The sequence below is a fragment of the Pseudorasbora parva genome, chromosome 14 (assembly GCF_024679245.1).
Source record: "Pseudorasbora parva isolate DD20220531a chromosome 14, ASM2467924v1, whole genome shotgun sequence".
NCBI lineage: Eukaryota > Metazoa > Chordata > Actinopteri > Cypriniformes > Gobionidae > Pseudorasbora > Pseudorasbora parva.
This window is the reverse complement of record NC_090185.1, coordinates 25,584,256-25,598,340: the sequence shown is the minus strand read 5'-3', so window position 1 is coordinate 25,598,340 and position 14,085 is coordinate 25,584,256. Positions and strand designations below refer to the sequence as shown.

The 14,085-nt window shown below is 39.4% G+C and overlaps 1 protein-coding gene across 1 annotated transcript in view; it reads left to right on the top strand.

The window, feature by feature from the left end:
• Window positions 1–14,085, top strand: part of nek7 (NIMA-related kinase 7) — a 79,654-nt gene that overhangs the window by 41,722 nt on the left and 23,847 nt on the right. Inside the window, exons 5-7 of the mRNA XM_067416070.1 lie at window positions 4,859–4,969; window positions 8,162–8,270; window positions 10,840–10,947. Of these exons, the coding sequence (XP_067272171.1) occupies window positions 4,859–4,969; window positions 8,162–8,270; window positions 10,840–10,947 (328 nt within the window). The remainder of the gene's footprint in view (window positions 1–4,858; window positions 4,970–8,161; window positions 8,271–10,839; window positions 10,948–14,085) is intronic.

The following is a 14,085-nucleotide window of genomic DNA, read 5'->3' as shown; positions in this document are numbered from 1 at the left end:
CCCGATACCAGAGAAGCGCAGAGAGAGAGAGAGAGATTCAGAGACAGAAAACAATTGATCTGGATTAGACCTTCAGCTCTTTCTATCCGTCTCTCCCTCTTCCTCGTTCTCCTCTCTCTTTCTGTTTAGGCAAGTGCGAAACACAGTCCTCTTTGTGTCGTTCCTCCAGGCCAAGATTGACACTTTTTCTTTTTCTTTGCAGTGCCACAAAATGCAGTTTTTATCTCGTTCTGCAGGGCAATACGGATTTAAAAAAAATCTATTTTATTTATTTATTTAAGATTTTTAATGCCCTGCTAACATTTTAATTGGCCACAAAGTCATGAATATGATCAAATTATATGGTATTTCATTTAAAATGTATTTCACTATATTATTTTTTCAATCACTGTTACATTGAGGATGAAGATAACTGCAACATAAAGGAAATTTAGCACATTTTCCCATGAATCTTTTGATGTTTCATAATCTATCTTTCCTTTGTAAATCGTTTGTCGTTCATCAAACCACCTTAAACAGGCGGAGGCTCGCGGTAGCATAAGCACTAACGAAAGTTAATGACAACACCAATAAGAGCTAACGTCTAGCTGATCTGAGGTGTCTGGCTTCTCACTGCTCTGTTGTGTTTTTGCAGCAGTTGTCGAATAAGGACACACACACACACACACACACACACTTCTCTCCATGTTGTCATGTTAATTGCTTCAGCTCCGATTGCCGTCCATTGCCAAACCAGTTCTCGTTCCATTTCCGTCTTTAGGCATCTTCATTGAGACAGCATAATTGCTTCCTTTTTCGCCCTGGTGCTTTTTTTATAGTCTTGCTCTTTTGTATATACAGTAATAATCAGACAAAAGACAGATCTCTTGCAACAAAGTGACCTAAAGTCATTACTTTTCTATGACATTTGACGAATTCTGTTGATTGTGATGTGGGAGTCCCACAACATATTTGAGAGAATTGTATGCCTCAACTGAACATAAAGGATTTGTCTTTACCCACATGCACTGTAAGCCCGAATAAGTTGGCCAAAATTGAAATGTTAAGAAATGTAAAGTTTAGGCAGAACTTGCAGATTCTTATTTTGTAATCATACATTTTAATTGCTCTGAACTTGAAATATTTAAGTAAGCCAATTCAAACATTTAAAATATATATATAAAAAAATGTAATCTCAAATTTGATGGTGGAAACTTGACTAGCTTTAATTAGCTAATTCAATAAATGCCACCTTGCTAATTGTTACAGAATGATATGGTAGCATTAGCACTTGCTGAATGAGGACAGCAATGTAATAAATGTAACATCTGTTCTCAAACTAGCTCATGCTCCACTCGCCACCATGATGATAACCCTACAAAAAAAAAAAAAACTACATAACAGAAACTCTTCTAAAATGGCATAACAAAACATTAAGCACTACTAAATCTTCCACTTAACGTTAATCTTGCGCACAACATCTAATATAACACTTAATTTTGGCATTTACTAGTGTCATGGTGAAGCAGGCTGGGAAATGGAAATCTCAGTTCAATTTAATTTTGCCTAAATTAATAGAAACAAGTTAATAAGCTCAAAACAATGAAACAATTCAGATTTGTGAACTCTATAGAAAAAAAAAAAGTTCTAAATACTCATAAAAGATCATTTGATTGAACTTATGTGTTTAATTTGAGTTGGCTCAACTCAAACCAATTCATTATTTTGAGCGTTAGGGTTTACATTGTGCTTGGATATCTTTTTAATGATTTTCTTTGTGGCAACTGTACAGTGACCTGGCAACCTCCACCGATAAAATCAATATGAAAGAATAAAGCAGAAAGAAGCTTTTAAGTCCCCTGAGATACCTCCATTCCCACGGGAGAAGGCGGAGGTGTCGGGTGAAGAGGTCACGTAGCTGGCGAGGTGACTGAGGTCACCGCTACGCTCCTTAACAACACTTTGCCAAGCGAATGCGCCGGGGTCAGAGGCTGCGGCAAAACTGGCCTCGTTCCTGGTCTTCCTATCCTGTTCCTCCTCCTCTTCCTGTCGCTCATTCGCCCCCTTTTTGTCTCCCTTTACACGATCATTTCTACTCCAGTGCTAATGAATTCAGTCGTTATAACCAGCTCACCTCAAGCCGCTAATAAGCAGTTTGCGTGGAACACAGACTCATGCCTTCTACCTCAGTGGACAAAGCTGGGGAAAAATACGAAAGAGTCGCAAATCAAAATAATGAGGCAGACCGGCATGAGCAGCCCCTCCCTGATGTATCTGTCTATTTGTTTTTCTGTCACTTTTAGACCCTCCCGTTTCACAAAATTACGCTGTTATGCGGAAATGTTTTGCTTTCTACTTTTTTTTTCCACAACAGAAATCCAAACGATACTTCCACTTCATAACCACCCTCACTTGGATTCCTGCGATGGATCAATGCTGTAATCCATTCGAAGCACAAACCCCTCGACTATATTAACGTTTGGAGACTCGAGAGGAATCACTGGGATTATTGAATCGCGCGCAGAACCCACAAGTGTGAGTTGGGATAATATAATTGTCACTGTAATCTGCCTCGTCGTAAACAGAGGGTTGGCTTAATATTGTTCCCAACGGAAAACGAGAGTGAAATTACAGCGTTTAACATGATTAAAGTCAACATCGCGCCACGTTTCATGTCCGCCACATTGGATGTGCCAGCTAAGGGGAAGCAAGAATGGGGCTGACACCGCCGGCTGCACTCGCTGCAGCTGTGTGATCCAAAAATACATCTAACGAAAGTCACAGGATGGCGACAGAGGCGCGCACGTCCTCCCCTATATCAGCGCGGGGCATGAACATTTCTTTAATAACCCCCTCTGCTGTGTCACAGCACGTAGCGGGGGCCCGGCACCCTCCCGTCCGCGAGGGCCTTTGCCTGTCTCGCTTCTCATTGATACACTTGTTTCCTTTTATTTTTGCTGCCCCCACCCCCAGTCGTCTTCAGCGCTACGAACCGATTGCAACTCTTCTTCTCATTGACCGACCAACAGGAAACACGGAAAAGCTGAAGGCTTGGGCTGGGGGGGATCGTGCCGTTCTGCCATGCACTCCTCCTGTCTGGCCTCTAATGTTAACATCAGCCATAGGATTCAATGCGTTTGTTTTCTTCTGTTTGCAAGGCAAGCATCAGTTTTACTATTGCTCATATTGAGTATTAAACTTTGTAGCATAACTTGCATATGCTAATGATACCTTAAAAGCACGTGCCTTGAGGTGCGCTATTAAGTCTGATATTTAAATTCCAGCTGGTTGATGATAAAATACTGGAAAAATCCTTTAGACTTACATTAAGGGAGGGACATAAGCCATATGGAGAGACTTGAGGGTGGACATTTTGACTTTTGACCAACCAGAAGACCCTGGCAACCACCTAGCAATAGCTTAGCAACCATCTAAATGTGTAGTTGCAAAGTTTTTACATAGTGATAATATCATAATAATAGTATGTACTGTATATATGTATAACTTTATGCTTTTTAAAAAAAGTGAGTCGCTCTCTCTCTCTCTCTCTCTCTCTCTCTCTCTCTCTCTCTCTCTCTCTCTCTCTCTCTCTCTCTCTCTAATCTGTAATTAATGTTTTTAGTATTTTTATATTGTAATAAATTCACATTTACTCTCCAAAATAATGTAGAAACTACTTAAAGTATATTTTAAATATTAGTTTTAATGGCACCTTTTTATGAAAAGGACAGTATGAAATGATAGATATTCAACAGTACAGTATAATTGAAAGCTTTATCAATTTCAACATTTATTAGGCTTTAATAAATGATTAGGCATTATAATAAATGCCATATTTACCTGTGGCCTTCCTAGTTGTTATAAATACAGAAATTGAATAGTTATCAAACACTATCCACTGCATAAATAATAAATTAAATATAGATCTTTAATAAAGCTACAATTCTCTTCAAAATCTTTGTTAGCTTTTTTCTTTGATTAACATTAATGACAGACATTAAAGCAACTGGTTTATTAGGCTACTGTCACTTTATGGTCTACCGAACATGATGCGGATCTGACGCGTTGTCACGCGCATCTTATTTTCTCAAAACTCTTTAAGTTCGTTTTAGATGTTATTTAACTCATTTAAGACTGCTCTTATGAGTATATTTGACAAAGCGGCCATTTTGTGTTATTGTTTGTTCAAGCGCAAAATATATACATACATGCATACATTCACACACATACACGTCTGATTCACTATCATTGTGGGAACTCTCTATAGACTTAATGTTTTTTTTATTCTGTACAAACTGTATATTCTATCCCCTACCCCCAAACCTACCCAACACAGAAAAGCTTTCTGTATTTTTAGATAAAAAAAACAAAACAACTCATTCTGTGTGATTTATAAGTTTGTTTCCTCATAAGGACCACAATTTAGGTTAAATAAATGTGCTCACATCTCACACACACACATGTATAATTGCATATGCATATACATACACACACACACACACACACACACACACACACACACACACACACACACACACACACACACACACACACACACACACACACTATCGGACTGGCATATTTTTAATATACTTTTTTAAATCACACTAAATTGGTGCATTTTTACAACCTCAATTGCTCCTAATTTTTTATGTAATTTTTGGTTGTACCTCGGTTGTGTTCAATTCAAGTCGTTCGGTTTGGAAGACCCCAGTGTACCTAAAACTCTAGATGATAATGTCACGTTTACCTTCATACAAGCTTCGGCGTTGGTTTCTGCCGCCTTCATGTTTGCAGGCTTTCCTGACCTGCAGAGTCTTGTTAATATTTAAACAGTCACTGACACTCTGCCTTTTTCCTCTGTCCCTTCTCTCCACAGCAATTGAACCACCCCAATGTAATTAAATACCACGCGTCATTCATTGAAGAGAACGAGCTAAATATAGTACTGGAACTCGCAGACGCAGGGGACCTCTCACAAATGATAAAGGTAAGGACACATGCCGATTTGTCAGCAGTTTCTTTTTTTTCCCCCCTCAGAGTATTCCCACCACCCCGGCTGCTAGACGGCTGAACGAAGGTAAAATGATCTGCACCACAAACACGTTTTTGGGATCCCTTTGGTTGTGTTACAAGAATCGTATTGTTTATTAGAATCATGTAGCTCCCGCACGTTCGATTGGCTCAGCCATCCTGTTTCCTCCTGACAACCCCGCACCTCGCATCTACAACCTGATGCTCCACATTTAATGGTCTGCATGTAAAACCCTTCGCTGCCAAATCTCCACCCGCATAAATCATTCGCGGCGCAAACAAAGCGTTTGCAGAAGGATTGCGTCTGTAAATGAGGAACAGGACGGATTAGTATGACGCCTTCGACATATGCATCATAACGCTCGCTTGTGCAAATATCCCGACCGTCAGCTACTTCGGTCGGCTCCACTGCGCCGCTGGATTTCTCAGCCCTTCTGCTCAGCAGCGCTTTAATTAATTTTATTTTTAATAAACAATGTCACTCCAAAGATGTATACCAGGGATAATCCCTTCAGCATTGTACAACCGAAAACATTGAGCCATATGTAAAACAGACGGTCCGAATGCATACATTTTACTTGTTTTTTAATTCTTTTTGATTTTTTTTTTTTTTTTGTCTTAGCCCCCTCCTCAATTCTTTCTGTCCATCTCGGAATTCAAATGAAATCAAATGGCCCCTTCATTTGCATGTACTTACAGAATATTGCATGTGCCGTGTTTGCTTTTTAAAGGCACAGAGGGGGCTGCCGCTCTCCCTCATTGACATCAAACAGCCCTCTGATATGCAAATAGAAAGGCAGGGGAAGAATAGATCCACCGGCTTTGTATGGATGTGGGCCAAGGTTTTCTGGGGCTCGAGACCGCACGCTCACCGCTGTTCTGATCATTTTTTTGAAGCAGTATGAGTGGGGACGAGGCTCAAAATAGGCGGAGTGAGCATTCGCACAATGAAGTAATATGTCGCGCTAAAATAACCTCGGTTTTGTTTTGTTAATCAATTCCCGACCCCTTTTAACTGCCTCGACAAGCAGGTTTACTTCATTGCCGGTGGCTCAATTATTGAGACTGCATGTGAAAAGGTCATAATTACTGAGCCATTTTGACTAAGCAAGCTTCATTCTGTCTTAATTAATAGCATAACGTCATATTGGTTTCTGCTTTGAAGCAAGGTCATGCACTCAAGGACCTCATCCAGACTAAACCGAGCGCACTGGATGACACCGTACTAAAAGCTTTGAATCTTTGCAGAATTCTAAAGAGGATCATTTGATGCTTTATCAGACTCACCATTTGGTTTTACTAAGTGCTATTCAGAATTGTCAACGAGGCTTAAAGATCTGTTTTATTAAGAAAAACGTTGCACTTTGATGTCAAATTGGTAAAGCAAATAATACCAAAAACGCACTTATTAAGTATTCAGTTTTTCCCACAAACCTTGTCAAGAAATTATTGGTCAGTACAAATATGTGATTTAATAGCAATCTCCTGGTCTTAAAAGAGCCAAAAGATTCTTTTTTAAAATCTTCTTTTTGTTTAAAACATGTAAAATCATCAGGGAATTACAATACTGTAAAACCCTTGCATTGGGTATTGCATCCAATTTATGAACAGATTGTTTGCTCATAAACTTTTAACTCTTTACCTGCCATCGGTGGAAATGTCCGTCATTTACGAGAGACATCGCTTCCCTGCCATTAACAGAATTTTCAGTCTTTCCGATTTCTGTCTTAGAGGGCGCTATTACACATCTTCTGAAAGAGTACTCAATCTCCTGATCAAAACACAGGTGAAGAAGAAGCACAAACAAGCGATAGCATATGTAAACAGATGTAAAATAATGCAATCATTAACATATTAAACAGGATATAAATCAAAACTGCCTAATGTTACAGAATGAAATGTCAACCCTGGATGAGTGATAGGTCTGAAGCTTTGGGGCAGTGGATGGACTCGATCTACTCCATCTGTGTTTTGATCACGATTCTGAATCCAATTCAGACATAGTCTGACAAAACAACCCTGACCTGTCAATGCATGGACTCCACTAGACCCCTGAAGGTGTGATGTGGTATCTGGCACCAATATGTTAGTAGCAGATCCTTTAAGCTTCTCTGGAAAAAAAATGGCGTTTGGGGGATTAAATGCTTTAACCCCCGGAGAAAACGCAGATTTGGCAACACAGTGCAGTTCAGTTCTGTTGACATTTGAGAACTAACGTAATACGTTAACTTCGATTTATCAAGTTAACTCACTCGTAGCGTGTGCAATATCTTACAAACTCCCGATTGTCTGAATTCACACAGTGTACGCCTGCCTTTAGGTATTGTTGTTCATTACACGCCAACCACACACGTGTCCGGTACGAACGCACTTCTCATGTATCAAAGTATCTGCATACATTCACAAGAAAAGCTTGTCGTACACTGACAACTATACATTATTTAACCGTATTTCCATATTTAGGATGTTGTTAGTGCAAAGTAAGTGTAAAAAAGTGCTATTGGTGCATCATTACTATCAGTATCTATTTAGGGTATTGCAGGAGTACAGCAAACTTGTCTTGAGCATCCTTAGATAAACATGCAATATTGACTAATTCATATTCCGTATCGACCGATAAAACTATTTTGTTCAAAACATATTGTGCGTCCCCGATGTAAAGATCATGTCGGCATTATCTAATTGCATTCTGTCAGATTCATTGAGATGTTTTTTAGCGCTTGTATGCCGTAATCATCCTAAGCATGTGTGCATCTTGAAAGCCTCCCTAAATGTTTGTTTCCCCATGAGGCTCCTGCTGTACTCACAAACTTCAGATGTTTTCCATTGCAGTTGCTTCAAATGAAAAGGGAAGGAAAGTTTATTGAGGGGTTTCAATCTAGAGCCTGCATCAGATTATAGGCAAACCCAGAGCCTTTTACATCCATGGTCACCGCTTTAAACCTACCAGGAGTCCATGCTGAGCTTTTGGAACACTTAACATCTTAATATCCTTAAAAAACAGTACGTTTCAAATAGTCAGTTGAGCTGTTTGACTGCTAAAGAGTATCAAGTAAAACGTCGATGTTCTGGGTTAACGAAGATTGCATGTGTCTATGAAAAGCCTGTGCCGCTAACATTTATTTATTTATTTGTTTATTGCCTGCAGCATTTCAAGAAACAAAAACGGCTGATTCCAGAGAAGACAGTATGGAAGTACTTTGTTCAGCTGTGTAGTGCACTGGAGCACATGCACTCCCGCCGCGTCATGCACAGAGGTACACACAAGTCTAGTGACATATACATGTAGAAACAGACTTTTAAGGGGTACATAATCTACACTTAAGTGACATTTTATTGCTTTTGTCATATTTTTAAAGACATGTAATGACATTTCACCTACCCAATAAGGTCGCTTTTTTTGTTCTCAATAGTGTACATATGAAACACACAAATTTGACAGATTTTAAAAGTCAAGTCAATTTTATTTATAGCGCTCTTACAATGACGATTGTTTCAAAGCAGCTTCACAGTGTTAAACAGGACAATACTGTAACAAAATTTGATTTGGCTGTACAGTCGTTCTGGAGAAAACAGTGATGTTATCAGCTTATTTTAATTTATCATATAGCGGCAATGTTGGGAGATCAGTATTATAGTTCATACAATTAATTAAGGCCTAATAAATTAATTTTATTTGGATATTTAGTTGAATAACTTGCATCGAAATTTTAATGTCACTAACTGAGCAAGCCAAGCCAGAGGCGACTGTGGCAAGGAACCAAAACTCCATCAGGGCATGATGGAGAAAAATAACCCTTGGGAGAAACCAGTTTATCTCTGGCCTATTAACAAACAGTGTAAAATACGCATTTGAAAGTTTTCGGGAATCCCGGATTGCATGGGTTCCTATTAAAATATTTTTTTTGATATCGACCCCCACAAAAATGTGACGTACGCTAAATGTTACCCCAATAGTTTCAATACTATTTTCTTCCATATTGAGACGTATACTGAAGTGAAACAGCTTTTCCAACAAGAAAAAATGTAGGCTGAGACTTAATTTTGTCCATCATGAATTGATTGGATGGGTGTGGTTTGCTAATGTAATTCCTATGATCGCATGAGTGGCAGGTTTCATGGTGACTTTAAGGAAGTCTCATTTAATTAGACTTTTGTTGGGTTCATCTGACCCCAATCGGACAGATTTCTCAAGGGCGAGTTCTCATAAGATGCATTCTTGTGTTCAAGCTAGACAGAGTGCCAGTGTTAAAACATTAAAACCTACAAACTAGTCACACCACTAATCAAATATTCAGTTGTTGGATGACTAGTCGAACATCATGCTGTATTGCTAATTGGGACATCATTGACACCCCACTACATCATCCTTGTGTTTTATTGATATTATGAAGAAGAGAAAAACTTCTCATCTGTTTCTCATCAGCTCTGAGACGAGGCTCTAAGGTCTAAGCTATGCACAGGCTTGACCAGACACACTGCCGAGCGCATTGCATCATCCTCTTGCCATTTGAAAACAAGCACGATGACGCAACTGTCCATGTCGACCTGAGACCGTCTTCCCCAGTTCCCATGTATTTACGCAACACTTGTCGAAGTATTGTAACATGCGAGACCCGTGTGAGTGTATGTTTCGGTAAAGGTTACAGCAGGCCATGGGTTTACATTCACATCGTTTCCCTTGTTGATTGTAAACTCCTGTGGCGGGGTTTTTCACAGTGGTGGCAGTCGGTTCAGATCTTGTTCTTTTTAAGCACCTGGCCTGTATGTATATGTTACTGTTGGAAAAGTTCATGTCCAGAGGTGTCTGACATCAAACACGAGCACATGCTTCCTGCACCGCCATGTCCTGGCTGGTCTCTTGAAAGTCATTTAAGCCAAGGTGATGTGTAATACCGTGCTAATGGTAACCTTTCCGTTAACCTTTCTTAAACGTTTCCTAGCATTTATGTAGGTCGTTTTTTGTTTGCTTTGGATTTGAATGAAATGTTTCTTCAGTCCGACTGGTGCGTTTCTGTTCAATCGTATCAAGAGGTTCACACGCAATCTGCTCCTCATGATTTTTTTGCAAAATTTGAATGCTTTTTGTTCACAAAGTTACATACTTGTCATTTAGGGCTCATGGAAGAAAGGGCTTTATTGCCACTGGCAGTTTTATAATCGTTGATCATCCATTTTTATTCCTTGATAACCACATTTTTTGTTATCTGTAATGTTCTAAGTTGCACATTGATTTACTGATTTGAAGAGATAGTGTTATCTAGGTGCGAGATTATTGAAACTTTAAAAAAAAAAAGAGAGACTTTAAAAAGACTCGGTAAGACTATCTCAAATTGTAAAAAAAGATTTTATTTATTGATTTACTTTACATTTTGAATAATTTCTCACTTGCTGAAAAATCGGTATAAAGAGAAAATGGAAGACAAAGAAACAGAAAAAAACATTTACAATAAAGATATTAATAAGTTATAAAATATATATTTGCCTTTGTTATTATTGGTCATTGGACGCAGGGTCATTATATTATTATATATTAGATTTATATATTATAAAAAGAACAGCATAAATATTTCTTGAAAATATAAAAATACATTGCAAAAAAAAAAAAAAAAAAAGATTTGAAGGAAAAATATTTTGCTATTTTAAAAATGTGTCCGGTATCACAAAATCCAAAATACTCACCAGACTGGACCAGCAGAAAATTCTTTTTAACATATTTTAACATATTTAAGTTCATTCACACAACCCCTTCAAAAAAAAAGAAACAAAAAAGGCTACAGATACATGATGATCAACCACTAAGACTCACATTTACTCCGTCCACAGACATTAAACCCGCTAATGTCTTCATCACAGCCACTGGAGTGGTGAAACTGGGCGATCTGGGCTTGGGACGCTTCTTCAGTTCCAAAACAACCGCAGCTCATTCTCTAGGTAAGTGCTCCTCCCTCCAACCTCCTTGTCTGTTTCTTTTTGTCCTTTTTGAAAAAAAAAAAAAAAAACGAAGATTGCATGCAGCGGAAAGGCCCTTTAATTACTCAGTAGGGCCCGGATGCGTTTCATTAGGGCTGGCTGCGAGCAGAACCATGTGTCTGTTATAAAAAAGCGCCTTCCCGGCGGCCCCTGGGGCCAGTTGAGAGCAAAGCGTGCCAGTGGCTGTATCCATTTCATTGAACAGTTTGGCCTTTCCTGTCGCCTTGACCCCACGACCACGCTCCACACATATGATGTCTGGATGAGTACAGGATCTTGAATCCCTAACGATGCTAGGCTAGGACACCCTATGGTGACACAGCAACTTTTGGAGATGTTGCCCAAGGAGGTGCAGGTTTTAACACGCCTTATATTTGAGATGACCTGTTGTTTAAAATCTCATTTCAAGAGTTTCAAAATTTGTTAACAGCTTGCCTTCTGCTTTATAGACGTTGTTATTACTAAAAAAAAAGTAATTTTTCACCATTAAGGTCAGACATTTTAGTATAAAGTATCTTAAATCATATTTCTCGTCTAATCCACTTATTTGGCATTAGGAGACGCTAGTATTGAGAGAGTTAATTATATTATTTATTTAATTTAATGGCATAATATAATGAACATTATAATGCAGTGATGCCTAAATTCACTTGTAGCACTTAAACAGTTAGTCCTTAGTTTTTTATTTTTAATTGCGATACACAAATTATTATAAAATAATTGAAACCCAAACCATATCTACGGACCGAAATATCATAAAGACGCTCTAGCATTATGCTAGTAAGTTTTGGTCGGTCATGTCAAGCTCACAAATTTAATTCATACTGTAAAAAGAAAGAAATGCCTTAAATTAAGTACAATCATCTTGAATGTTTCAAGTCATTTCAACTTAAATAAAATAAAAATAGTTGCATCTTGTATAACTTAGTTGAAACTTGACTTATTTTGATGAGTTAAAGCAATGAAGAATATGTTGTCGGCTTATCGATCATATAACTTTTGCAGTGTATTTAGAATATTAATATGATCATAATTTTTATCCAATTAAGCTTGATGGACTTCTATTTCTGCATTTACAATTAATAGGCTATTGTTGAAAGGTTACAGTAAACACAACACAATTAGCATACAAGAATAGATTTAACTATTGTCTTGCATTCACTCTACAATATGATATGCATTATGTATAGTAAACTATGCATCTGTGTGTAGGAGTATAAAATGATGTTTTATGTCACCGTGATGATGGGTATGATGTTGGTGCAAACACAAAAAAAACACTGAAGATGTTTTGCAAGTGTCTCGAAATAACCTCAAGTTCGCAGCGTGTCTAACATTGCATACTTCCAGCATTCACCTTTGCTGAAAACAACACTGCGAGTCAGGAAGCGCATGCATCCTGAAAACCTGAACTCACAGCGCCCTCTACAGGACGCTTTGCTCCTAAATCCAGACGCTCTGCTTTTCTGGATGAGCTACAATCTCCGCAAGGGCTTAATCAGGGCTGTCCTTAATCATGTCTTAATGGCGCCTGCGTCACCTGGGAACCGGTGGATCCGTACGACCACATCATCCATTCGCACCTGCTCCTGGGGCCGGTGCCACACGATATCATTTACAGACTGCCATGTTAGGGATCTCTAACAAGGCTTTTTTAGGACCCCAACATGATTTATAACCGTTAATGCATTGGTGTATCATACCACCGCAGTTGCAGTTGTCTTTTGTAGAGTTATCTACCTAGCTACCTCCCTACCTACTTACTTATTTATCTGAGCGCCTGGAATTCTTCTCTCGGGATGTTTTAGTATTGACAGTAGGAATGTACAAACGAGCATAAAGACACCCAGGTAGAAACAGCACACGCGAGAGAGGGAGAGACTCCTGCGGTTCTCTGTCACCTGTCCCATAGGCTCGGGCGCGCCATACGAAGGCTGAAGGTTGAGCCGTAGCAGGGTATGAAATTCATGAGTGTCTACATGGCAGGTTAAATTCACCCATGGGCAAAGAGACCTTCGATCTGAGCCTCCCTCAGGGCGGGCAGACCAAAGCTTCACGCTCCCACTGCCGTTCTCTCCTGCTCCTCGCAATCGCTCCACCTCTCCCCCTCTTCGTTTCTCTCCCTGCACGGGGGCGGTTTTAGGGTGGAGGGTGCAGGGTTACTGCGGTACGGTTTGGGGGTTGACAGTTCAGCCTGTAATGAGACAAACCACCACGGTAGAACTCTAGGATGCACGTTGGATGGAGGTCCGGGAAGCGCCGTTCCACGGCTGTCAATTCTTCTCTTAAGAAGCCGAGCCCTAGCCTTTTAACTCCGTCTCTGTGTGGCTCTGCAGCCCACAGATACAAACAAAGCTGAAGACTGAAAGAAAGGAAAGATAGCTTCCTGCCAGAGGCTTCCTAGCCTTTAAATTAAGCTGGGTGATGAGCTGAAAGGGAGACTTTTTAAGGGGAAATGGGAACAAAAGAAAGTCAGGGAGAGATATAACAATATAATGGATAATTAAAATAAAGAAAAGCAAGCTAATCCCGAAACCCTCGTACTCTGCAGTTAACGCAGAGAGCATGTTAATTACGTGCTAGCGTCTCATCCGTGGGTTTTGAGGTGATGGGGAGATCCGTTCAGACCTCTGAGTCTAAGTTCTTTTAATCCCTCTTTTCGCACAGTTTACACTTCTTCTTTTTTTTGTAATTGAGCATGTTTGTGTATTTCTGTGTAATTAGCGTACCGCTGAGAGTCTGTGGTAATCTCTCACCGTACAAAAAAGGATCCCGGCCCCATCTCTCAAAGAATGCATTGTAATGTCATAATTCATGATAATGGGAATGAATCCCAATGCAACTTATGTTTTGCGTGAGTAAGTAATGCGCTCTTAATTTGACGGGCTGTCGGAGTAGTTGCTCTATAGCGCTAGGCTTTTATGAAACTATTAGCATGAAAGAAGATGATCCTTTTCAAGTCTCTAATGATGGATATCGAGGCTCTCCATTTTGGAACAGCACACATTTGATGACCACACTTTTTTTCTTCTAGTTATGCATGTGTTTCTCAGTTTCTACAGTTGTGGTCACAATTATTGGCACCCCTGGTAAATATGA